Source organism: Cataglyphis hispanica, chromosome 6, assembly GCF_021464435.1.
Source record: "Cataglyphis hispanica isolate Lineage 1 chromosome 6, ULB_Chis1_1.0, whole genome shotgun sequence".
NCBI lineage: Eukaryota > Metazoa > Arthropoda > Insecta > Hymenoptera > Formicidae > Cataglyphis > Cataglyphis hispanica.
Window position 1 is genome coordinate 799,577 of NC_065959.1, and position 27,110 is coordinate 826,686.

The 27,110-nt window shown below is 33.4% G+C and overlaps 2 protein-coding genes across 2 annotated transcripts in view; one reads left to right on the forward strand and one right to left on the reverse strand.

Annotated features, from left to right (window-relative positions):
• LOC126850530 (uncharacterized) overlaps positions 1-7,537 on the reverse strand; it is a 133,679-nt gene extending 126,142 nt beyond the window's left edge. Inside the window, exon 1 of the mRNA XM_050593652.1 lies at positions 7,205-7,537. Coding sequence (XP_050449609.1) covers positions 7,205-7,301 — 97 coding nt within the window. The 5' untranslated portion in view covers positions 7,302-7,537. The remainder of the gene's footprint in view (positions 1-7,204) is intronic.
• Positions 7,538-22,763: 15,226 nt separating this feature from the next.
• LOC126850567 (dynein axonemal heavy chain 2-like) lies at positions 22,764-25,913 on the forward strand. The gene is made up of 3 exons (XM_050593706.1): positions 22,764-22,857; positions 25,054-25,118; positions 25,461-25,913. Exons 1-3 carry the CDS (start codon positions 22,764-22,766, stop codon positions 25,911-25,913), a joined length of 612 nt encoding a protein of 203 aa, XP_050449663.1.
• Positions 25,914-27,110: the final 1,197 nt, after the last annotated feature.

Consider the following 27,110-nt stretch of genomic DNA (forward strand, 5'->3'; position numbering starts at 1 on the left):
TGCCATTGGTTGTCCGCATCCACCGAGGAACTTCGATTATTCCCAACTTCGTCCTAGCGGTGCCGGCCGATCCATCTCGACGTGCCATCGACATAAATTAGCAGATAGAGGAAATTTTAAGATATCACATTCACCGACGTCTGCATTCCACTTTTTACCCCTCTCCCCCCTCCCCCTCCACCCATCTCTCATCGGCGTTCTTTTTCCATGTCTGTCTGTTTTATCTCGGGTGTCAGGGTGTAAATCGTGCTGTTTACGTACATATGAATCTCTCGGAAGCGAAAACTCTCGATAAGAGGAAATTCAACGCGTGCTGTTTTTCAAATTGCTTCATATATTCACTTTACGTATATTGCGACAAATATTATTTAAACCTTTGAAGATGATTATAACATATATTTTTCTGTTTTTTTACTACAAGCAGTAAAAGGAGGAATCAGTTATATTAGATTTCTAGTAGCGTTCATGTAACGTGCGTTATTTACAACTGTGTATTATTTTAGTTATTAATTATACTTTTTATTATTAATTTTGGATATATAGATATTTAAAGTTTTATTAGAATAATTTTTTGTGTGTGATATTTTTTTAGTCTTTGTACACACTTTTTATTTAAAATATTAAAATATTAGAAAACTAATTGTATATAAGAAAAAAAGAATTAATTATATATATTTCAGAACTTGCAATATAAATATAAAAAAATTAACTGATATAAAATTGCAATTAGAGATTGCAGAGAAATTTCAAAAAATATCTGCTTACATTCTTATAATATAAAGCAATTTCTACATATTCTATATCGCAAATAAATCAATAATTCCATATCGCGAATGAATCAGAAAATAAGTAAAAGTTTTATAATTTTCAAGCAGTAAGTAACGTGAATACCTTGTCAAGAAGTTACATATGAATGGGTGATATTTGCAACATTTCATAAAGTAAAGGAATGTGTCTACCAAGACACTAGATGTAAACACATAGATATGTCAAAGCCAATCGTAATAGAATCGATCTTATTGCATCGCAGGAAAACTTTCGACGGAATAATATTGTACATTTGGCGAAAAGAAAATTTTATTGAAGCGTAAAATAATTAGATAAATTGAGAGAGAAAAATATTTAATTTAATATTGCGCGGAATTTGAAAATTGTGGAATTTCGCAGCAGAGCGTTATACGCTGTAAAAATTAAACAATGCAACTGACTAACTCATTTTAATTCTTTTCAACAACATCTGAATAACGAATTTTTGCCATCAATATTTTATGCTGAAAATAAAATAAAAGAAATAAAATTTTCATTATATAAATATGATAAAATATATAAAATAATATGCGAAGCTTTCAAGAATCTAATTTTAAATACTAGTCTAAGCACAAAACGCCCGCGCGTTGTCTTCTTATTAAATCTAAATTGATAATATATTTGTAAAGAGAGCATTGCATATGCTTCTCCGTCAAAAATGTTGGAGAGGAAAAAAAAATCAGTGATATTGTATTGTATATATGTACACATTTAATAAATTCATTCAATATAAAATTAATACGAAATTAATTTAGTAGTAAACTCCTGTCACTATTGCCTTCGTATGATTATCAGACGCTATATTCCGTTTGATGATCACTTTAGTATCATGCGATAGTGTTACAGATTTAATGCCGCGTAAGATCGCCTCTTGCTGCTTAAAGCCCACGTATCACCACGTGCATGTGTACCGAACGTGACGCAAACAAGATCAACGTGTAATCGGTTGTCAGACATTTGTATGCGTGACACGGCCGAAATCGTGCATGAAGTCTAGATTATATTCCGTGCTTGACATAATTCTCAAGTTGGATATCAACTGATCAATGTGAATCATCGAGAGCCATCGTCAAGCCTGAGTATTAACGCAATATTGCATTACTCGTTGCTTTACAGTTTCGTATACATATCTATATATTGTGTGGCTTACAATTATATTTTCTAATATTAATTTATTCTATATAATGTGATTTTTTTTAATATAATGTATTTTTTTAAGTTTAATATATTTTTTAATTATACGATATGATCTTTTATATCTTGCAATAAATAAATACGAACATAAATGGAATTCTATGGTTACGGCAGGTAAGTTGATCGCATAATTGTGATACCATATCACATATTATATAGTAAATAAAAGATTATTTCAACGAGCAATCCGACCATCCTACAATATTTACATATTTGAACAAAACTGTTTAATTACGGCTTATCGAGTAATAACGGCATTTATAACGCTTGTAATCAGCTGTAGCTTATTTGAATTGGCCATTTCGTTAAAAATGTATAGCCATGTAAATATGAAATATATTACATTTTCACCGATTTATAGCTTTATTCTATAGAAAACAACTAATATATTTCAAAATAAAGATATGATTGTTTGTTTCATATATGGCAACAAATAATTGCTAATATTTATCGTATTTTGCAATAACCTGCGCTAATAAATAAAATTACCGCGATAAACATTATACTTTTCTAAGAGAATTATAATTTTATTCAATTTTAATCCTATCAAAATTTTCTTTCTTCATAATCGATGTAATAAAATTCTTTATTACAAAGAATATTGTTTTTAGCATTTTTAGCTCATATTTGCTTCTTACTTGTACTATTTTATAAAAATAATAATTTCCTTATCCCAAAGAAAATGTACAATAAGACAAAAGTAATAATTAATTAGATGTAACGGCATATTTAATAAATGTATTAAATTAATTATGCATATTTTTGTAATAATTATAAGTAAAGAAGGAAAGAAAGCTAAGAAGATATTTTCTTCCGCAGCAAACAAACCGACGAAATCATAAGGCTACCCCTTAATATGCAAGACCAAAATTAATTCCGAGAACTGGAAATAAGCAGCGAGGCGCGGAAAGCGTTTGTTTTCCCTGACATTGCGGGCGTGACTACAACGTGCGAACACGTGGCTGTCTACGTGAATTGCGAGGGTGCAGACGTTACGATACCTCATTCCGGCTGCGATTCCTTCGCGTTCGCGCTAACTGGGCCTCACTGCATTAAAGTTTATCCCGGGTTCTTTCTTATCATAATCGCATTTGTGGATAATGGGGCAGGGATAATTTGTTATCGCGGAATGTCATGGAGCAGAAACTTTCTAAATTACTTCGTTCTACGAAAACTTTTCTTCTCGGGCCGCTTCTTTCTGTCTCTCTCTCTCTCTCTTTTTCTCAACCCCCTCAGTCTGTCGCTCCTTCCGCGTTATTCTCTCTATAGTTTCTATATCTCCCGCTTTTATCTCTTCCCGTTTTTCCGACTGCGAAAGCGTGAGAAAAATACGAGCATAGTTGAGCATTCACGTATGGAGCGTGCATAGATATTTTTCTGACCATTACTTTCGTCCGTTTCTGCCGATGCCATAGCTGCTATTGCCGACGTGTATACTCTTCGACCCCTCGCAAAGTACCTTTCTACATCTTTAAGAAGGACTGATACGTAGGAGGGGAACGTATTCAGTTCGAATATACTACATTCTTAATGTTTTGTGATATGTCGTAAGATACTTGTTTACGTCGACTACGTTTTACTCGATTACACATTCTACTCGTAACTAGAGGATAATTCACTGACAACCTAAGAAATATTTTGTCCCTCTGGAAAATAAATTGCTGCAATAAAAATTTAGCAGAATTATATTTTCGAAAAAATTATTTTATTACTAGGCATATATTATAATGCGTATTGAAGATGCTATATATTCTATATTTTACTTGATAGAAATATCAAATTAATAGTTTATTAACAACAATTGTAAAAAATTATTTGGCTGCATATTTATAAAGAAAAGATAACATTAAAAAAAAAATAATTTTGCAGTAAAATTCAAATTAATATTGAAACAAGCTGTATGCAAAAAGTACATTATAATATCTAATTTAAAAAAAAATTCTTTAAATTCGTTTTTTGTGTTTAAAATTGATGAAAAACTATAACTTATAATTTGAAGAGAAAATAAAAATTGACTGTGTAATAGAATTAATATGCCTGTATACTATTTTGCAAAAATTAGTCCAGAAAGATAAATATAAAGCTCTTTTTTACGTAACGTTTTTTTTTACATAACGTATATGAACTGCTTGACATATCTCGCGGATGTACGTAGTCACGGGTCTTGTCTCGTAAAACTTTTTATTTTTCGTTATATATAAAAGAAAGAGATAGAGAGAATGAGAAAAGAAAGGGAAAATTGTGCGGACATTGTGGGAATAGTTCCCCGAGAACTATAAAATATAATTTTGGTTTGCGCATCACGTAATTCGCCATCACGCCGACGATACATTCCGACAGGTACGTGTTGCGGACTTTGAACGCAACAATGTTTCGCAACAGGATTATCGGCGGAAAAAAAGCGACGACGTTATCCGGGACTGTTTCGGATCGCGATCAGTCATCTGTGCGCACCGTGATTCCGTGGCAGCGCGACAGGAAGTAGCGCGACGAGTCCGGCGCGGCGCGGGAAACGCTCCAGGACATTCAGATTTCATGTCAGCGTGCTTTTTAAAACATATCACAAACCCGTTTGACAATCGAAAACGTAATCGCCTATGGCGTGACCCAAATTCCGCGAAAAATATCATTGTTAATGTTTACTTAACGATAATTTTCTTTTTATTTCATACAAAGAAAGCGCAAAGAAGTCATACTGAGAAATATTCCATAATAAATCTGTTCTTTGTAGTTGCACAATATTTTTTACTTTTCTTCTTTTTTCTTTAATATTTAAATTCATCTATTATATATTTATTTGAAACACACATTTTTGAATGAAGAAAGTATAATATAGTAAAACTACAAAGAATAAATTTAATGATTACTTGCCTTCGTACTTTGTTTTATAATAAGGATATACATATAATATCTGACGTTTTGTGTAAATATTTTTTAAATTTGATTTTTGTATCAATGTAAGTGAATTTTAAATAACAGAAAACGTACGCTGAACCAGCGTATTTTTTTGTATCAATTAAAACATATTTTAAATGGAATGTAAAATAATAATAGAATTTATATAATGGGACTTTCACATGTAGCGTGATATAATAAGAGAATGTTTAGTAAATGATACAAATAGAATATAACAAGCATATATATATATATATATATATATATATATATATATATATATGCATATATGCACAAATATATTATATGCATTGTTAGGATCATATATTGCAAAGAATTGTGGTTAGTCCGAAATTTCACGTAACAAGCAAGCGCGATTCATAGATGGATTGGATTGCCAAAGTTTTGCAGAGATATTTTCTTTTATGCATAATATAACCGTGAGCAAATGGCATGAAAATACTGGATTATTTCCCAACAATGCAACAAAATGCAATAAAATGTCTGAATAATATCCGGAAAAATTTAAACAAATTCTTTCTGAATAATAAAAATAATATTTATTATTGCATTGTATTTTATATATATATATATACAAATTGATATTACTTATGCTTTAATTTACATTTGCTTTAGTGTTATATACGAAAATTTCAGATATAATCTTTAATATCTTAAAATAATTTTGTTTAAATTCCATTTTGTTATGTAATTATTAAATAAAAACTGATGTATTTTAATATTTATTAAAAGTAAAATATACGCATATATATATATATATATATATATATATATATATATATATATTTATTTATTTATTAACTTATTTATTGGACATGTCAATTTGCAGAGAAGCTTGGTAAATTGGAATTTCCAATAATCACCATTTGCAGTTGATACCAAAAAAAAAACGGCCAGATAAACAATTACAATATATTGTTTGCCAGTAAATTTCCCAGATAAATAATTTTTTTTGCGTAATTTAATGGCAGCAACGTTAAGATTTAATTGAATTGAGCTCTGCAGAAAGGTAGTAACCAATCAACAATCACAATGTTGTCAGCTGATTCCCCTCCCCTGCGGAATGTAATCCAATTAAGCCGTGTATTTTGCAAAATAAAAGAGTGATTTACGCTGGCAACAACGAACAAAAAAATGGCTTCTGAAATTTTTGCAACGGCTCGCTTGCTTTGTTTAGTTTCACTGGCTTCAATGATTTATTTTTACGAAGGAGAACGGAGGTCTTTATCCCTCTCTCTTGGTCTTATTTTTTTTCCCTCTTCTATCGCTGATAGAAAGAAAAGTTATGTGTGCCTCGCAGTAAATTTTCCCACTTGGTAATCCGTTTATGCTGGCCACGACTGATTTATGAGATTGCTCTGTTCGCTATACGCTATCGTATACTTTCTCTTTCCTCCTTTTTTTTCTTTCTCTGTCTCTCTGTCTCTGTCTCACTCTATCTCTGTCTCCATCTCTCTCTCTTTCTGCCTCTCTTCCCCCCCCCTCTCTCTTTCTCTCTCTCTCTCTCAGTTATTTTATATTATTTCGAGATTTTTGTAATGCTATCTTATTGTAATATTAACTATTAATTAATTAATAAATTTTACTAATTAGATTATGAAACTTAATATCAAATTATTATAATTATATGTATTAATAAAATTGGCAGGATAGTTGTACAAGAGACGTACAAATGAATTGCTGCTGCTCATAAATAAATCGGGTTAAGTTATATTATACAGGGTGTGTCAAAAGTCTGGATACACTCAAATGTCTCGTAAACATTGCATTTTAGAAAAAAATATTTCAGACAAAAGTAAGTAAGGCTTAAAAAGACGCATTTAATGACAGTATTAATTTGACCATAGGTGGCATTGCCAAAGTCAGGTCAAGATCAACTTAAAATTTTTAAATAGAAACCCCCATTTTTGATTGCATATCCTTGTAGCTTATCTCGAGGGCTTTTCAAAACACTCTAATAAAGTATTTTTTTATTAAGTATTTTTTTAGTTATTTTATACCTTAATCTGATATATTTTAGTATGAAATATAAAACATTTCGAAAATTATTAAGTTTTTGATAATTGTATCATAATACTTTTATGTACAGAATAATAAGATGAATCAAATGGTGTACAGAAAATAATTGTTTTTAAAAAAAGATATGCAATTATTTGCAATGTATTTTTTTTATAACAATTATTTGTTTTTTCTTTACACCATTTGTATTCGTATTTATATTATGATGCATTTATAATTTAAATATATATGAAAAATTAAATTCTTAATTAACAATCATATATCTTACCGATCATCACTGCCAGGATAATGCTGATCGCACTGAAAAGTTCTAATTCTATCTTGAGCTCGATTTTTCTGCCCATTTGCTCCTTTTTGCATGCCATTTTTCCAATATATCGAGATTGGAACTTGTATTGTGGAGAATGTAGACCGTTTGTCGCCTCTGTTAAACAATGAGTTAAGATTTAAGATACATTGCTCGGACTGTTGAGCTCTCTATTTTTAATCGGTTATAACAACAGCGCTTTTTATCGTGAATTCCGGATAACAATAGCGAGTTCAACAAATTTATTATCGATAATTTCGCGTTTGATCGCAACGAATTCGATCATGCCACTGAAGAGACTACATGACATGTGTTTATCACTATCCAAGCTCAAGACTGTGACGTTAGGGTCAGCTTATTTTTTTACCAGCACATGCGCATTGCCTTGATAAAAAGATACTAATTCTAATCTATTACGAGTGACCTCACATTTTCTTTTTTCAATTGAGAGCAATCAAAGAGCAAAATAAACGACCGAGCAGAATAAGCCTATACAGCCAGGCATTAAATATACAATACGAAGTTTGCTCTGGCATTTATCACTCACACGAATAAATCCGGGCGACCTTCAGCGGTTTATCAGCCAAATTTTACAAACTCGATCTTGAGCTAATCGGCAAACAACTAATTGTAAATCAAAAAGAGCAATTATATTATATTATACGGATGTTTTTTTTTCTTTTAACAACAAGAAACATTATTTTATTACTTATTATTCAAAACATTCAATAAAATATATTTTGCAAAAAACTCTAATTTTATAAGAGAAAAGCTAACATGATATATATAAATCAAAAGCCAATTATTTAATTGTGATGCAGAGAAGCGCTTGATTATTTATATTTATGATCTACATTTTATATATTTATATAATATAGAAATGCAAAAGATTATATACTCTATATACTTTAGTAAGAAAAATCTCATATACTGATTTCCATTGCAATATCACACTTTAAATGCCGTTCTCTTCAACTATTTATGATTGTTTTGTTCAAACTAATAGACAGTAAAGCACGGGACACGAGTTTGCATATCGTCTATGATCCGCGAAATCGATCGCAGTCAAGCTATGTAGCCATCGAACAAACGAGTAAATGAGATTCGCGATGTATATCGGGTGTGACCCAGTTCGCTGCCACTATCTGAGAAGAACAATGCTCCGTGCTCGATACACCGTATATCATATAAGCGTTCCTGCGACATATATGTACAGAGTGTTCTAGAAGTCGAGTATTTTCTTTTAACCAATGAATTGTTCGCCAAATTTCCAATTAATCTTGTCTTGGCAGAAGATTCGATAAAAAGCGATTATTGATTGCGATTTTTTTAAATGTAACAAATGTATCGGTTTGACATTAATTTAACGAAATAAAGTTAATTTAAAATTGATCAAAAAATATTATGCATCTACAATTACATGTATTTATATTTTATTTCAAACTTAAAATTTTTAAATAATTTTGTAATATTCTCAAATTTATTGATATTCAGAAACTTTTATTAATTTTAATCTCTAATATTGGTCTCTAATTTAGAAAAAATTGTACGTTTTTTTTAGAATATAATTATATTAATCACTTTAAAACATAATTATCAGCATCATAAAAATTGTTTTCAAAAAATGGTATTCATTTTTCTAAGAAACATTCAATTTAAATAAACTTTAATTCGTAATATTAAAAGTCTTGCCAATATTATCTATATAATTTAATCTTAATTAAAATTACATTACTGACATTAATACAGTAAACAAAAATTTGTTATGAATAATTAAAGTCGTGTCCGTCAAAATAATTAATTCATCAAGAATAAAATTTTAATCGTGACTCTCGGTTCAAAACTTTCAGTACGAAAAAAGCTTCAATCGTCTTGAGATTTATTAAATAATGCGATGCTTTCCGATATTCGTCTATTTTGAATCATCCTGTATGCATTCCTCGTGTGTGGGACGTGGGACTGTCAAGAGGGGGAGGAAAAAAGGAGATACGTGATGTACGGCTTGATTTCTTAGCGACGGCGGAAAAAGGCGCGACGCCGCGCTGTTTCAAGAAACAAATCGACCCGCGTCCGCGCGCTTGTACATTTTCTGCCACTCCTCTCAACCATCCTTTTCGACAAGTCTTTTCGCCCCTTCGCCTTCCCAATCCCGTCGCAGCGCAACCCCTTTTAGCAACATTATTCTTCTACAGATACCCGGGATGCAGGTACTTCAAAGGAGATGTGTCGAGAATGCGCCCGCTTGTGTGGACGGAGGATTGTATGAGATTCCGTGGACAGGCAATGACGACGATGCGATCCCAAGGGAATCGCAAACGCGCCAAATGTATCCGTATGTAAATGTAAATTATAAAATGAGTTCTGTACAGGTTTCTCAAAGAGACGACTGAAAGAACTGTCAAGAGAAGACTGCGACACTCTCGATGTTAATACGTCGTTTCGAGTTATCGATGCATGATCGCGATCGCGTGTCTTTTATATATAATAAATAAGAATATTTTTTTTATGATTGACAAGTGATCTCTCGAGAAAAAAGTATTTCTTCGGATAATGATGGGATTAAGTAAAGAAATTATTGCAAATCTGATTTTTATATATATTTTCATAAAAAATGTCTCGGAATCTTTATTTATATTTTATTGCTCAATTGTGATTTGTACTGTTTTTAAAGAGACACTTATCTGATTTATTGCAACATTGATTTAATTATTTGTACATTATAATATAATAATGAGTATTTGTATTAATTAAACTGATACGGACAGCTAAAATTAAGTTTGATTGACACGGCATGTACATATGTTTTAATTTTAACAAAACACTTAAACGAGAAACACAAGCGAGCGCAACGTACTTCATTTATTTTGTATTTGAAGTAACTCAACCGACGATACACAGGAACGAAGCGGAAAACGATCGATTCGTCCATTTGTGGATTGCCTCGAGCTATTCGTGCTCACTAAGCAGATACCAAAATAAATTTTTATGCATGTTTGCAGAAAAGAAGAGATCGTAAATAATGTTTTTCTCTACGCCCCCTTCTTCTTTTGATATTCGATTCTTCGATTCTCTATTCAAACATTGTTTATATATATATATATATATGTAACATTTTTTTAACACAAACAATGTTTCAATTTGATGAAAAATATAGGATTTAGGTTTCCTAGAATTATTTTGGCAGATCATTTCAAATTTGGAAGGTAGAAATGCAAAGCAACAGGGAAGCTTATGAATTTTCATAACTGTCCAGTTTACTGAATTATTCATAAAATGCAGTGTAAAATTTGATTATTTGTTAATTATCAGTCTACATATTGTGTTGGACGAATGCAACTATATTCGGAATTATATTCATACATAGATTACCTTCACCAAATTCTTTCACAATTAAAGGTCTCTTAAAAATTTAATTCGATTCGCATAATACGATGAGTTAATTTTATTGAAGTACTTTATCGTTATATATTTTATAATTATACACGATGTAAAATAATATAAAAAATAAAAAAAATAGAAAATTGATATTTTACATGAAATAAAATATGACGTACTTTCCATCATTCTCCTATTTATGTATGCGAATTTAAACTATCTATATAAATTTCAAGGGATTTATGCACTTGAAAATTAATTAATTGTGTCATATAATAAAAAATTGAAATATACATGATTTGAATATACATATAATTTACATATACATATAAATATACATGATGTAAATGTTTAAACCAATATGTTTTAGTTTTATCAATTTTATGCAATGAATTTTGAGTATTACATTTATTTATTTATCATTCTCTCTTATTACGCTGAATCAAATTGTTATTTAAAATTTTTTAAATCTAATATACATATACATTTTTTAAATATAATATACATATAAAATGTAAGTAAGAGATATATCAAACAATTAAAAGAAATAAATGATACAAAATATTCGTTAGTATTACATCCGCGTTATCTCTTTTTTACCACCGCAAATAAAAATGTTTATATTGGTAAAATAATACAACAGTATAATATATTACGACAAGGCTACGGAATGTAAACACGAGCGCGCTACGTCAAGACCAAACATAATACGTAATAGGTAAACATAGGAGTTGATTCTATCACAAAATATTAAACGTAATACAAATTTATATGCAAAATATTTGATTTCTTGATTTTTTAAATTAATTATTAATAAACAATAATACATAATAGTTATATGCATATGTATGAAAGATAGTATAGCACCACGAAATATTTAACATAATACAACATAAATTCATGCGGAATATATTATATCTTAAATTAGAGTTAGTTATTAACAAATTACCTAAATTAAATTATTACAAAAAAATTATTTTATCTGAATTCAAATTAAATTATTACAAATTATTACAAAAAATATATAATTGCTTTGATAAGTGTATAATTATAATTAAAAAAAAGTTAATTAATCGGAATTTTTTATCTTTTTTATCTTTTTATTGTAATATGCTGTACAATTAAATTAGAGTTAGCGCGTGGAGTATTTAAAATCCTAGTATTAAAACGGGCCAAATTTTTTTAATCGCGACGTGAATAATAATTATATCTGCAGAATACTTGCAGTTTGTAAGTTTATTGTAGAAATGCACCGAAATTCTTTTGTCGCTAAAAAAAAGAGAGAAAGAAACGACGTATCGTCTCTGCTCGCGATTTTGACGGGATAATTATTCTCTCGACTCGATGATTATATGCCATGCGATGAGGATTTCATTGGTTAACGAATTTATGCGATGCTCAAAGTGCATAGTAAAATCTAACATAACGAGATACAGTTAGCACACAGCCATCTCGTAAAACATCGCGGCGCTGCACTAGTCTGGAATACGACCCCCCCGAGAACGTATGCCAGAATATTTCCATCTCCGGGAAACAGAGACGTGCATCGATCCCGCTCCGCATCGATACTGTACTTCTCTCGTCTATCACATTTTTATGCAAACAATCCTCTCGGCGTCTTTTTAGGTATTAGTTTGATACGCTGCATCGAGACTACCTACACTTCATCTGTCAATTCATTTTATGCAATCAATTCACCGTTTATCTCTTTGCGCCGCTCTTTGACAGGGGATGAAAATAGTGATAGACATGAAGAGTTCAAACAAACGAAAGAGAGATTATATTGTTATCTTTGCAAATAAATTTATCGAGAAACAAAAATGTCTAATATAAGTAGATATTGCATTGAAGGAAAAAGAAAATTTTTATTGTTTCTTTTATAAGAATTATTAAATTTTATGCATGATTATAATAAAATAATTACTGTTTTGCAATAAATACAAAATATAAATTTAATTACTTTTTTTAATTATTTTATTATATTTCTTTAATGTGTATGTGATATTAAAAATATTCTTGTATAATAACTAATCTCCAAAAAAATTTATTTATAAATTAATAATATTTTATTACATGATTTCTCTATAAAAATATATAGTTTACATGATTTTTTGAAACATTTTATTATAAAAGCCATATTGATTTTCTAATAAACGCTAAAGATTTAATCATAGCGAATAGAAATACATGAGAAGATTTTCACGTCGAGCCCAGGAAATAACGAACATCGAGCGTTATCTCTGAATCGCGTGAAAATGATTAAACGTATCTGCAACAGCTCAATTCTACGCGGTACGTTTGTCGAAGCGTTAGAGACGAAAGTGAATCATCCGTGAGTCATGGTATCCCTGTCACGGTGTAACATCATTCTGTTAGCGTTTCTCCCTAACGTAATTTCTGCAAATATATGGCTCGGACGGAAGCTGCACGTTGTACTGCATCTATAGACGTTATGTTATTACAATCAAGTTAGCAGGAGTTACTACCTGCTATCATTTAATTAGACGTAAAAATATGAACAGAAACTGATTAAACATATGTAATGTGTATCGATCCTTCATAATTTATTTGCATATCCGACGAGTATATTTTCTAACGAGTATTTTCTGTATTTATCGTAATGTGCTTCAAGTAATGAAATATTTGTTCGTTGAATAGCTCTCAACATTGTTTATCATGTCGAGTGTTAAATTATTCAGTCCATTCACGTTACGTTAATTTATCTCTTAATTGCAAAACGCATAATTCTATCACGCTAAAGGAGATGGGTATATTCGACATTGTCAATATCTCATCATTATCACGTTTGACAAGAGAATCGAGACGATGTTTAAGGCAGCTGGTAAACTCCGGTGGTGCGCGCGTTTCCGTAGACCGTATTACTATTTCTGTGGACTTACCTGTAACGCCGGCTTATATACAGTTGATTCATTCTCTGTTTGATTCAAAGCCCACCACGTAATTGGCTGCTGCCGTTCGGCACGTCCGAAAATGTAGGCGTCGTGACCGACTGATCAATGAATTTTCGTCTGACTAATGCCATACAAGCCAAGCCGCATGTCAGCCGCAAGCAAACTGTAATTTGATTTCGCATCGCGTATCCTAGAATCCCACGGGATATACATAGCCGAGCCGTTAACAACAACGCAGCATCGGTGCATCGTGTTCAGCGAAAAGGCAGAGTTTTGAATACGAAATTTTGGCTATTATGCATGTACGTATGCGTGTGTATGTATGTGACGAGCTGGTAAATGATTGGAGTTGGTGGATTTATCATCCGCACATTTGAAACATTGTTGCGCGGACGTTTGAATCAATAATTCGAAAAATGAACGCGCGAATTTTGTGTATACAAAAAAGTTTGACTCCTATATATATCTTCTTATATTTATTTTGTATACACAAAAAGTGATAAATTTTAATAAAAGTAAAAAAGGAATATGTACGTGTAAACTGCAGGTGTAACACGTGACTAAAATCGCACATTAAATCTAATTAGATGACCTTTGGAACAAATTAACAATATGTAGTAAAGTATGTTCTTTCTGAATCTATAGTAAAAGGAAATGTACATAAAAAAATTATATTATTAAAAGCGTTGCGTAAAATCAATGGCTTAAAAATACCGGCATTATTACTCGATATTTGATGATATCACTTGATATATATTCATTATAAAGAATTTATGTAATAATTTGAAAAACGATGAATTTATATAATAATTTGGAAAAGCAACCAGATTTATATTTCATATTTATTGCAAAACAGTGATCATATTTTTTGGTATTTTTTAATAAGTATAATAATAATAAAATTGTTTTATAATTATACGTAAAATTTATTCTTTTATAAAAAAATAATAAAAATTTTCTTGCTGCTTCGATGCAATATCTACCGCAATATAATAGATGATTTTGTTTCTCCATAGTTTATTTGTAAAGATTTAATAATATAATCTGTCTCATTCGTTTGAGCTCTTCATGTCTACTATTATTCATTTCCTGTCCTACATTAAAATTTTTATACATTTCACATTATAACTAAAAAAAAAATACAGAGAGAGAGTGTAATGTGACAGGATGCAGAATCGAGTAGCGACAGTAAATCGCTCGTTTTCTTTCGCGCCACCCTACCAAGGCGGAAACTTCTTGGGATAACGATTTTACAGTTCCGTCTCCAATGTCGATAAAAATCACGTCGCTGACGAAGATCGCTTAATCGGACGGCTATCAACGCTTTCTCGTTAACGCGACATCGTTGCATCGTTGCACCGATTATCGGAATACGTCGTGTTTTATATGTATAAAGGCACGTCTCTCTTTCGGCCAGATTTATTTCAGGATCGATCCTTCGTTCTCGTACGAAGAGAGTGGCGCGTGACATTATATTCGGAAATAGATGAGACTTTGTAGAAATTGAACGATGCGCGGACTCGCAGAGAACGATGAAGAAGATGGTGTATGCTAACAAGTGCGATGCAAACTCGCGTCGCATCGATTTCCAGCGGAATAAGGTGGAGGTTGTCGTACGATCGTATACGAGGAGGGCGTTGATCGGCGAAAAAGCCCCGGCGTATGAATTTTGCAAGCAGCCATTTCTATAAAAGATCGCGAATGCATTGCGATAAAAGAGAGTACGGTGGAGAACACACGAGATGTACCATCATGCTATTCTGTCAACAGAGAGGTACCGTTACGTAAAGTATGAAGCGCACGCGGAAACGCAATCACAACATGATAACGGAAGAACAGCTATTGCATTTCCTTATAAAGGATCGCGAATAGAAAACAGTTATCTTCCAAATGTTTTTTTTGAATAACAAACGAAATAACAGGCAATCCCGCAACTCAAGGAGCTAAAGTAAGAGTTTATTTTTTATCGTGTAATATTTATCTGACATATCTCTGCTATTTATCTTTATTCTACTAAGAAAGTTAATGTAGGCAGTAGTACATATAAGCACGGTTTTTTTTTTTTTTTTTAAATTGATATAATATTTATACGCGTATATATTGCAATCGTGTAAATGAATATTCGCATCGATCCGGATTATTGGTATCCGATAGCAGAATAGGAATATCTGAATATCTAATATGTTTTCCACTCTTGCATTGCTATAATAACACATAATTTGGAAGGGAGGGAGAATCGCTTTATTCCTACGCTTCTCTCTATTTCGCAGGCTTACGAAAGATATTGTATGCCAATGCGAAACACATGTTTCCCCAAAGAGGAGAGACTTTAAGCGATTCGGTTAGATCAACATTTAATGAAATAATACCAGACTATAGTTTGTAAGCTTACGCGAACAATCGAACGGCATATTGCAGTTCTCTCTCTCTCTCTTCCCCTCTTTCTCTTCGCTTGATTCCGCGGCATGCAATGTTAGAAAATCGTGTGTGATGGAAAAAGCATAAACGCGGGGACTCAATTTAAACTGTCACATACGCCAGCAAGAAAACGCGTCGCAACGAAGAGATATCATGCAGATCCCGGGAGGATTTATTTCGTTGCATCCCGCGCCTCGCGTCCGCCCTCCATCGCTAAAAGTGACAAGATTTCAACCCCTCGTTCCTTTTGACATTTTCATCCCTTTTATCTCTTTGAACCTCTCCCTCGCGCACCGTGCCGTTATGGAAAGCTTCTCTATGAATTCGCAACGAATGACCTGTTCATAAATATCGATGTCCATGCATAGCGCTTAGTAATTCATGGGAAATGATTGCAACGGAAATCGACAGTTTAAGGGTTTAAACGAAGCGATACACTTCTTTCAAAGTAAAATATCCGACGATGTTAAAAATGATGATTAATCTTTATTTCTAAATAGTATTATGTATATATATTTCTTACATCCATGTCTTTTTGCGAATAGTTCGCGAACGATGGAAGAAACAAAATCGCGTTTCTCACGAATTTTATTTACTTAACACTGACGGTAAACGTCAGAGCGCCAAGAAGAAACTGGGAAAATCTCTCGCTTGATAGAATTTCCGGAAGTTATTTATTTTTAAACCAGGGCACCGCGCAGCTATTTAAACTTCCTGTAACCTTCGAAAGTGTAATCCCCTCTCTTGTAAAGAGCGAGCTCTGACGAAATTTTCCGCGTCGAATTCAATAATGGCGAATTTACGCGTTTGACGACAGCCAGCGTGGCAAACTTTTCTACACAGGCGCAATTTCCTGCGATCGCAAAGTTCTTTCAATCTTTCCTCCCCTTCGTTATTGTATCACCCTTGCGGCGCAGCACTTTTAACGTGCCCCCACCGCGGCATAAAACGATGTGTTTTATGCACCGTCCGGCACATTATCGGCTTAACGTGTTCCCGGGGAAAAATTCTTCCGCGGTCACGAAGGAAATTTCGACGCGCGTCAAACAGAAAAAAAAAAGGGATGCGTCAGGTTTGAAACGTAATGGCAATTATTTTTTCGATACGTTACATAAAACTTTCCCTATAGAATCGAGAGAATCGACGCGGAAAATGGTACAAAATGTTTATCAAACAGTACGGACAACAATATCTTTGATAGAAAGAAGAATTTTATATACTCGTGAAAAGATAAATCCTTTTAAATCTTTTTCTCGTAAAAATGATTTTATATACAATAGAAATATAAGTTTAGGAAAAAACAATTGTAAAAAAAAGAGATCTTGATTAATTCTGTACAATTCTCGTTTACGTACACAAATCTGTTTTCAATAATATTCTTTTAAATGAGTTTAAATGCAGCTATAAAAAGATATTTCATCGGATTTTATTACTCTGTGCGATATGATGATCGCATACATCAGCGGATGAACTCTGCAGAATTGAGAGAGTCAAAACCTTCTTCGCGCATTTAAGGAGTATTATCATGTCAGATGTTCAGTAGACGATCTATCAAATGATGCGCGACAGCCTCCGTATGATGGATCACTGATGCTTTGTACAAGGTATATATTTCATCTTACTTCAACTTATAATATTAAATAGAGCCCGTGACAGATCGTCCGACAATGTATGAAGTTTTCTGATCGTGTAAAACTGTCTTCATCAACCGTGAAATATGAAACCGTTCAACAAGATAGTACACTAAAAGTACTAATAATGTACACGCATGATAATCTAATGATTTTTGTCAATTGAACGTATTTTGCGTTTTACGTCTAATAACAAGAAACATAACTTGTTTGTTGACAGAGAAAGCAACTCCGCTTATACTTTCTCGCTTTCTGAATTATTTATTATCTTATGATAACTAACTGTAAAAGGATATAAATCAGATAATTTGTATAAAACGTTGATTCTGACGCGTGATCTTCATATAATAAGATTAGACAAACGATTCAATTCATCTTTTATACGTTGCCCGAGTACTAATTTTTCCGAAGAGCAGGGCCGCGAGATGGGACGCAAACGATTAAATCGGCTTTTCATCAGATGCGAGCGCGCGCGAGAAAAAGCAGTTAGTTTTCCTTTGGTGTTCTGATCGAACCGACGCCCCGCAACCCAACGTGCACGAGACAGCGAAAGCACTCGAGAAAATCTCTCGTTCGTCCGGCGAGCAATCGATTGCGGAAGAAAAGCGTTCGCGGGGTGCGCCGACCTCTCGTCGACAAACAACCGTGGACCTACCGGCGTGGTTCGGCCATAGTACATAGGCTAGTACACATCTATTACACTCGCTCCTTCACGGAAGCGCTCTAAATCGAAATTCGAATCGGGAGGACGCAGACATTGCCCTCTCCCCGCTCTATAAGTGCTGTCGGAGAATGTACGCGATATAAAGCCGCGATAACACCGAATGTATCGACAAGCGCGACCGCGCTTTTTCACACCTCGATAAATTTCTCATTATCGACGTTGCGATGTTGTAGATGCATTTCGTACTTGACTCGATGGAAATCTCGGAGACTAATTTCCCCGATCAATGTTTTTTTTTTTTTTTTTTCTAAAAAAAGATGTTATTTTCCAATTTAAAAGTTGTACGTTAAAATCATGTAATGCATCCTCTGTTGCAATATATCTTTAATCAAATACATATCGCTATTCAAGAACAAACTCGTTAAAAATTCTATACCTGCGTCATGAAAAATACATATACTCTGTTTTAATATTATTATTATTTTATATTGTATAATGGTGGTTTTAATATTTTATGTAATATAATAATGATTTTTTTCTCTCTCAAATATTATGTAAAAATAATTCTTTTATAAATTTAAATTAATCTATTGTTTATAAACAAAACTTTTTTTTATTGCATCATGAGGGATAAAAATATTTTTTTCATTAAAAATACATAACGACGAAAAGGAAAAATGTTCTCATAATTATCTGTTACAGTGGAATTTGCTAAGAAATATTTGTGATGGTAATCAACTAGAAGCCTTTCCCATATTCTACTTTATATTGTCCCTTTAATTAGCATATACAATAAGCGTTTGCCCACGTTCCAATTGTTCACGAAACTGATTGGTAAATCTAATAAAAAAACCCTCTAAACATCTATCGCAAATGAGACGCTACCATACGATAACGATAGTTGGTTCTACTTCGACAATCGACTTGGTTTTGTTTAAAATAAAAATATTGTGACTATAACTTTGGCGATTAATAACAGAAAAGATTATTTTTCGTATTTTTTAATTATTTTTGTAAGCTGCAGATCGAATTAATAGGAAGAGAAACAGTTTGCCTGATTGTATTATATATAGTAGCCTCCTTAAATACACGCTGGCACATTTTAATTTAAATTGATGAAACTGTTACCTCGACCTAATTGCATATATTTTATCATATTTTTACATTATATAACTAATAGAAATACAATTAATATTCTCTTATTATTACATCGACAGATATTACAACTTGTAAGTAATTATAATAAATTGTATTATTTTTTTATCTCATTATTGGCTTCAAATTTACACATTCACACACACACACACACAATATATTAAATCCAACATATTAAATAAAAGCTTATATGGATTAATAATTTATTGCAGATAATAAGCTTTAAGTGCAACAAATGAAAATAAAAATATTACGGAATAAAAAATGTAAAGCTACAACGAGGATTGTTTATTGAAAAGTTGTACTACTGTAATTATGTCGCCAAATTATAAATATAATGATCGTCTTTGTGCGTCGCACAGTAATTAGGAAAATTATAACTATTAATCATCACAGTTATTAAATTATTAAAAATTCTTTATTTTAAAGCATAAAAATATTATAATAGACAAAGATAATGTATAAAATTATATTTTATATCTAGAACTTTTACATTTATCCTATGTAATATTTATATACTGTATTTTAAATATAGAAACCAAAATGATAAAGCACATATATTTTGTCGAAAACATATTTCTAGCACTCTCTACTGTGGACATGCTTAAATATATGTATATCTGTTTTACTCGATTAAGTTTCATGTAAATTCTCCATCTTTGCTATCCGAGCGTAAGAGAGTGAGAGAGATGCAACGTGTTTCGTAACTACTTCTTCCTGGCAAAACTCGTCTCGCGTTCTAGCTCAATTTCCGCTTTCCGGTCTGTATAGTCTATAGGTATATTTTGGCGTTTTGGCCATATTTCTGAGGAAACTTTAGACAGCTATTACGGTCGCTGAGCAATCGGTGAAGAAAATTGTGATGCTAAAGCTGGAGCTTTCTATTGTAAATTCTTCGTCTAATTTTGAAAACATAGCATCATACTTTCTGTTTAGAACTACGTCTAGCGTCAAATTCTTGATTGCCTTATCTATCCAATATAAAGAATTTTATATTGAATCTCGATTATTTGTACAATTAATTATATCTGTTTTTGCTGTTGCAATAACTGCAAAAAATACATCAAATATGATCGATTTATACCACATAGAAAAGAAATTATATCTGCACTGAAATGTGATGATTACTTTCTGATTGCGATTCATAGCGAGCGATGCGAGGATATTGTGACGAAGCCCTTGGCGAGAGACAGATGTCGATGTTCACGCGCTGTCTCCGTTTTTTTTTTTCCCAATGGAAGAGCGCACGAAATAAAGAAAGGGGAGAACGGCGCGACAAAGCTATTCGGATTCTCTGATCGGTCAATAACGATTTCCCCAGGAATATAAATGTCTCCGCGAGCAACCAACCGACGCCATTCAGTTCAGAGTAGGTATCGCTTTGCCTTTTAATCTTGTAGCTTCGCCTCTTTTAATCTCGTTCCATCAACCTTCTCCCTCCATAACTGAGCGGTGCAATTTCTCCTTTCGCTCGTCTGTCGATCTAACCGGATGTATGCATCATGTCCGCGAATGGACCCTCTGTGCGTTACGCAAAATCACGTATCAGTGAACATGATTCATACAGCTATGATCAAGATATTTCGTCGATATATACATATTCGAATAGCCATTGCTTTACGATATTTTTACATGCACAGTAACCCATTTCTACTACATCAAAGGGCTGTAATAAAAAATGGTCGGATTTACGGTTTGTCTGCAAATTAAAAGAGAGATTGCATGCAAAATGCATTAGGATAAAAGAGAATCTTACATTTTAGAATAATTAAAAATCTATTTATTTATTTATTTTTTTACAAACAAGAAACATGAATTGCAACAATCAAATATATCAAAGACGTGCAATCTTTTTTTATTTATTAAAACAATTTTTGCGCTATTCAAATCTAATATTATTCTATAAAACTAAATTAAAATTTTTTTAGCTTTTATTGAACGTATATAATATAATAATAATTCGATCTATTCTCTATATCATTATTTATAGAAGCATTTAAAATCTAATCTTTCTTAAATATTTTTTTAATATATATAAATTTTTTTTATTTTCTTTCAAATTCTCTGTGTGCATTTATTAAAATTCTTTTTATTAAAACATGCGTGAAAATTGAAAAAAAAATCAAAAACATTAATATATATTTTATTTTGTATTTAATATCTACAAACATTTTGATATTATCCAAAAAGCATTTATAAGGATATATAATATCATCGAGCAATAAAAATAAATTTATACAATTAGTCACATTAATAATTAGCAAGATTTGTAAGATTCGTACTCTTATTAGCTTCATTCTAGCAAATTGTATCTCACAAATTTATATAGGTAACTTTGTTATATATATATCTTTGTTAATAATATGTCTAAAATTTATAGATATTTACAAAAACGCATTAAAATTTTTATCTATACAAGTGTTCAAATTAAGCTTTATAAGCTTATTATTATTAAATTGCGCTCTTTCATCCGAACGTTTCTAAAGAGTTTATTATTTTTTTATCTTATTATTTAATACTTTTAAAAACAAAATCGAGGAAATGAAAGAAATTGTTTTTACATTATTAAGACTGCACACGCCGCATGCATTTAATACTATTCGGTCTTATAACAGATGCAGCAATTATTCATGCATAAAATGCACGTGATTATTCTCTAACGTAAATGAGGTAGTAGCTTTGAAATGAGGTAATGCACGTAATTTTAACGAAAGCGGCCACAATGAACCTAATAAACTGAAGTGCGATTTGCTCACCGGGACGTGTAATGCACGTAACAAAGTGGAAAGTTTTCACCCCCTTTCCCCATCTTTCTGAAGCTTCAATTTATAAGAAGAGGTAAATAATTTAATAATAATAGATATATAGATAAGTATACGTTTAACAATCAAAAGCATATTGTATACTCAAAGCAAAAAATAAGGATTTCTTCTCTCTCTATTTAACATTATCAATAAAACGGTCGCTATATTTTTAATAAATTTACAGATTAGTAAATATATTAAAATATAGTAAAAATATTATTATATATAACAATCACACACATATCATGAAATATAATAAATGCAAAATGATTTACGACTTTTCCTTCTGCGTAATCAATCTTATATAAACAACTACCGATGATGATATTTCTCGTGAGATATTGAGAACCTCTTTGACAAGGAACGATCGGGGTTCAAAAGCCGATCTACTGCCGAGACCATTTCTTTTGCTCTTGAGCAACTTCGCGACGATGCTCGAAGATATCTACGGCGAGAACGCTAAAAGATTCGGTACCGTAACAGTCGGACCGAGCGCATAAATCAGCTGCACGGACTCGCGTGAGGGAGGTGACGACGCCGGCAGGCCACCCCGTCAATAAAATGCAAAGACGAAGAAATAAAGTTAAAGATAAGCCGCTCCCGGACCCACGCCGAGAGTACTTGGACGCCGAGTCCAGCGATGAAACGGAAAGGCGTAAGATTTACGAGAAAAATATTAAACGCATCCATATTCTCTCTCTCTCTCTCTCTCTCTTTTTCTTTCCAGTTTCTTTACTCTCTCAATTTTCCGCTCCTTTCTCACGGCTTTTCTCTTTCACTCCGCCTGTTCTATTTTCGATATCTTCAGTCGTTTTTCAACCTCTGTTTTGTACAATCTCACCACTCGGGTCCCTCTAATTTCCCCATTAAATCTTCAAAGATACCGATGACATCAGTAACGATGACACAAACAACAGTCGAGAGGGGAATATTAAAATATACTTTCGCTTTTCGACACAATTCGAGACGACTATATATACCACCTTTTCCAAATATAATATTCTTAATGTGCGTGTAATTCTGTTATCACTAGACGCGCGATATCCATGATTGATACGTACTACTGATAAATTTTTGAATACTTCATTACAGCATAGCGTTGATTAATTAAAGCAGGGATTTATTTAATTCATTTGTTAGTTCGCGCGAGTTCGCGCGCAATATGGCAGCCGTATAATTTCCTCGATACTTGTGCAAATATTAACAAGGTAGCAATAATAACGGCCACGTTAACCATAATGCGGCTAATTTGAAGCAAGTTCTCTCGACAGTGACGCTCTCGAATTTGAACACGGATTCGACGACGGCCGCATCCAATTTGCAATTACAATGGCTGCTTTGTACGCTGAACGCCACGAGTGCATTCGATAATCATAAATTCCGCGATAATTTTAAAGAAGAGATAAATGCTTAAGAGAGATGGATATACGATTGAGAGCACATCGAGAGTCCTCGGTATATTAATAAATCCCAAATCTCTATTTCACAAATTATAATATATTGCGCGTAAGCCGCGGTCACTTGCGGCGATTAATCGGTCATTCCCAGATTCCACGCAGATTGCCCGATTCCTAATTTGTCCCCGAAATTATGGCAATTTACCTCCCCTTCGACTCTCCCGCGATCCACATCCGTCGTTTGCTGGCGAAAATGAAGCTAATTCGTCCTCCCGCGAGTTCCTGTGGTACTTGCGCGATCCACGAAAGTAGGTAAACTTGGTAAACCGATAATCTATATGCAAGCTACCTATATGCGCGTCTCTATCCACCACGAACTAACATTATTATCCGGAGAATCTATTCTTCCTCGTGAACACGGATGAGAAGAAACGGTAGGATCTACAAATCCGTGATCCGCAAACAATTAACGTCACGTTACGTTACGGATGATGGAGGACAGCGATTTTGTCCCTTGGCCGACTGCAGTAAAATCCTTTATCTGATCTCACATTAATCTATAGAAACCACGTAAATTCAATTATCTGTACGACAGAATGACCGCGTTCTTGACTGTGTATTAAAAAAGAAAAGATATCAAATGACAGCATTTTAATCTCTGTGAATCTTGAGGATATTTTTTAGAATTACTGTTATGACATCTCTTGTATATAAAAATTTTTTTATTATTAAAACAAAAACAATGTGGAAAAAATAATAGATTAATACCATGATCTTGTCAAAATTTATCGTTAAAATTGATCGATTCTATTCTATAAGACTTCTCCTTCGTGCTAAGCACGATAGTTTAATAACTTTACAAATATTTCGCGACAATATCTGCGAGGAAATATACACGCGAGACTGATAAGTCGTTGCATGTCGCGAAAGAAGACATCTCGTCGTATCTGCATAATGTCCGCTATCATAGCGGAAGGATAAATCGCTGCAACGTGGCCTACGGTAGCGTCTCTCGATCGCGACGCGACGTGTTTCCTCTTCCGTCGATTTACTAGCTCCACTTGCGATTTATAGTTCCTATTAGATTGCCAAGAGCAAAGGCACGGATGGCAAACGGGGCGACGGCGATGGATGCCGGGATGGGATCGAAACGGTGAAGAAGGCCTGAGGAATGATATCGGGACGTACACGCGAGAGACCCTTAAAACGAATGTCTTCTATTTAATCTGGCTGGCGAATTTAGGAGGACCCATCGCGCGCCGCCGCTCCAATTGACGACTAACGAACGTCGGCGCATTCCCTGGAATTTGTTTCCTCTTTGCAATGACCCTTATTAGTTACGAGAGAAAGTCTTTTTAACGAAGCTGGACGCGTATATAGGCGTCGTGCGGGGAGATTGAATTTTGTTTTCAGAATCCGCATTTTACGAGATTGTCAAACGAATATTGTTGCAGCTGAAGAAGAGGAGGATCTGGAAGAAGAGCGTCCGATATATAGGGAGTACGAATTAAACGAATTGGTGAGCGCACAAGATGAATTAATATGCCTCTCTTCTGAATTTATAATATAGTTTTTGATTTATATTTTAAATTAAATCTATAATTCCAAGATTAAACATTTTTTATAAATTTTCAGTTTTTTTGAGACAATACGTATTTCAATATTTTTTCGCCAATGTTTATTAGCAAAACTATAATATTATATTCAAGAAATTATACTTAAACAATTTTGATTAATCTTTAACATTAGAACAGCCGCGTATTTTCAGAAATATAATGACATTGAGAAACAAAAAAAAAAAAACATTTATTACATTTGTATTGAAAGCAGAGACTCGAAAAAATTTGCTACCTTTTTCCAGATTCAGTGTGTTAAGGATATGACAACGCTGAGCGGTTTGAAGGACAGCGATTGGACGTGGAGATGCGATATGGACATCCAAGAGTTCTTCCAGAACCCGAGCATTCCAGTCCTCTGCGTCTATCACGTGGACGGTGACCTGACCACAGAATTTTCATTTCCTACGTTACCCGTGCACGAGCTAACCTACTTCGTGAGACAGCCCAACGAGATTCTCTATCCGGAGAACTTTCGCGAGCGCATTCTCTTCGGGTCGTTGAACGACAGGGTGGAGAGCCATATACTGAGAGTCATCCAGGACGTGCTCGCGCCGATCTTCTTCACAATCGAAACTTGGCCGGACAGTATCCTTCCGCTCCTCCCCTGCGTTGTGTCTCAGTATCTGTTATTGCATTTCCGTCAAACTATCCAATTAATTCGCGCAACTAATGCGGAAAGTTTCGCATGGCAGTAGCACGGGACTGTGCGACGCGAATTCGCAAAACGAGGGATGTATAACGAAAGGCGAATGGAAAGGCTTGCAAAGTTTTCTCATTTTTCCCCTCTTTCCTTCTCTTCTCTTTTTTTGTTTTGTTTTGTTTCGGCAAATAATGTACGTGTACAGATCGCGAGTTACGAAACTTTAATTGGGTCCAGGCGCGATATCCCGTCTTCTTGCGGCTCCTCGAGTGACCCACTTGAGACCGCGCTTCGCGATTGCCGTGCAATGTAAATTCTGTTTAACTTTCAAATCCCGGGTTCCGCGACCGGTTGATTTTGCAGTCGGTGGTGATTTAAAGTTTTTCGCGGATTTAAATGTGCGTTTAAAAAGCTCCACTGCCGAAGGACGCCCAGGGGAGACATTGTGCGTTTTATCTCCCGCTCGAATTCGTTGATTCAATCCGTGATATATACTGATATATGATCGATTTTTTCGAAGCAATTTCAATCCAATCGAGGCAATTGGATTTTCGGATATTTTATCATAGTCAACTTTACCTTATATGAAGTTTAGTCTCTTTGTTTTTCGTTAGATAACACAAATTAATATGCTTTCTTTCTTCAAGTATATATTATGTTCATATTATTTTTAATGTTTCTTTAATTATTACAACTCGTTTCTTATATTTTAATATTTAGAATCTATCAGAAGAATTACACTTTTCTATAAATTGGTATAAACTCTGAAAATGTTGTTGCCTATTCGTAATTTATGTGTCAAGTTACGATGGCCACGATAATCTACTATGCATATAGAAAGATCGATGAGTGTCTGCAGTGTCAATTCATGATAAAGGGACTATGGCGGAACCTCAATGCCAAAGGCGATCATCGCGATCGTCCATAGTCGCGCTCTGGCTTAAGGTCATAACAATCTAACGTGATGACATTAGCAACTGAATTTCCAACTTTAGCACTGCAATCCCGTTGCCGCAACGCGCGACACAAAGTTCCGGACACCGTCCGCGAGGGTATGGGGCGGCGGAAAAGCGGGGACACCAGGGAATTGCATGAAGTTATTATTACCATAATTTTCGGCTAAATGCACTGCACAACTCACCGTCGCTGGTAAATCCAGCGTCGATGTTTGCCCTACGTACGCGAACGGGATTACTACGCCGTCGAGTTAGAAACGATTGCATTGCATTCGCGGACGAGAGCCACTTCATTA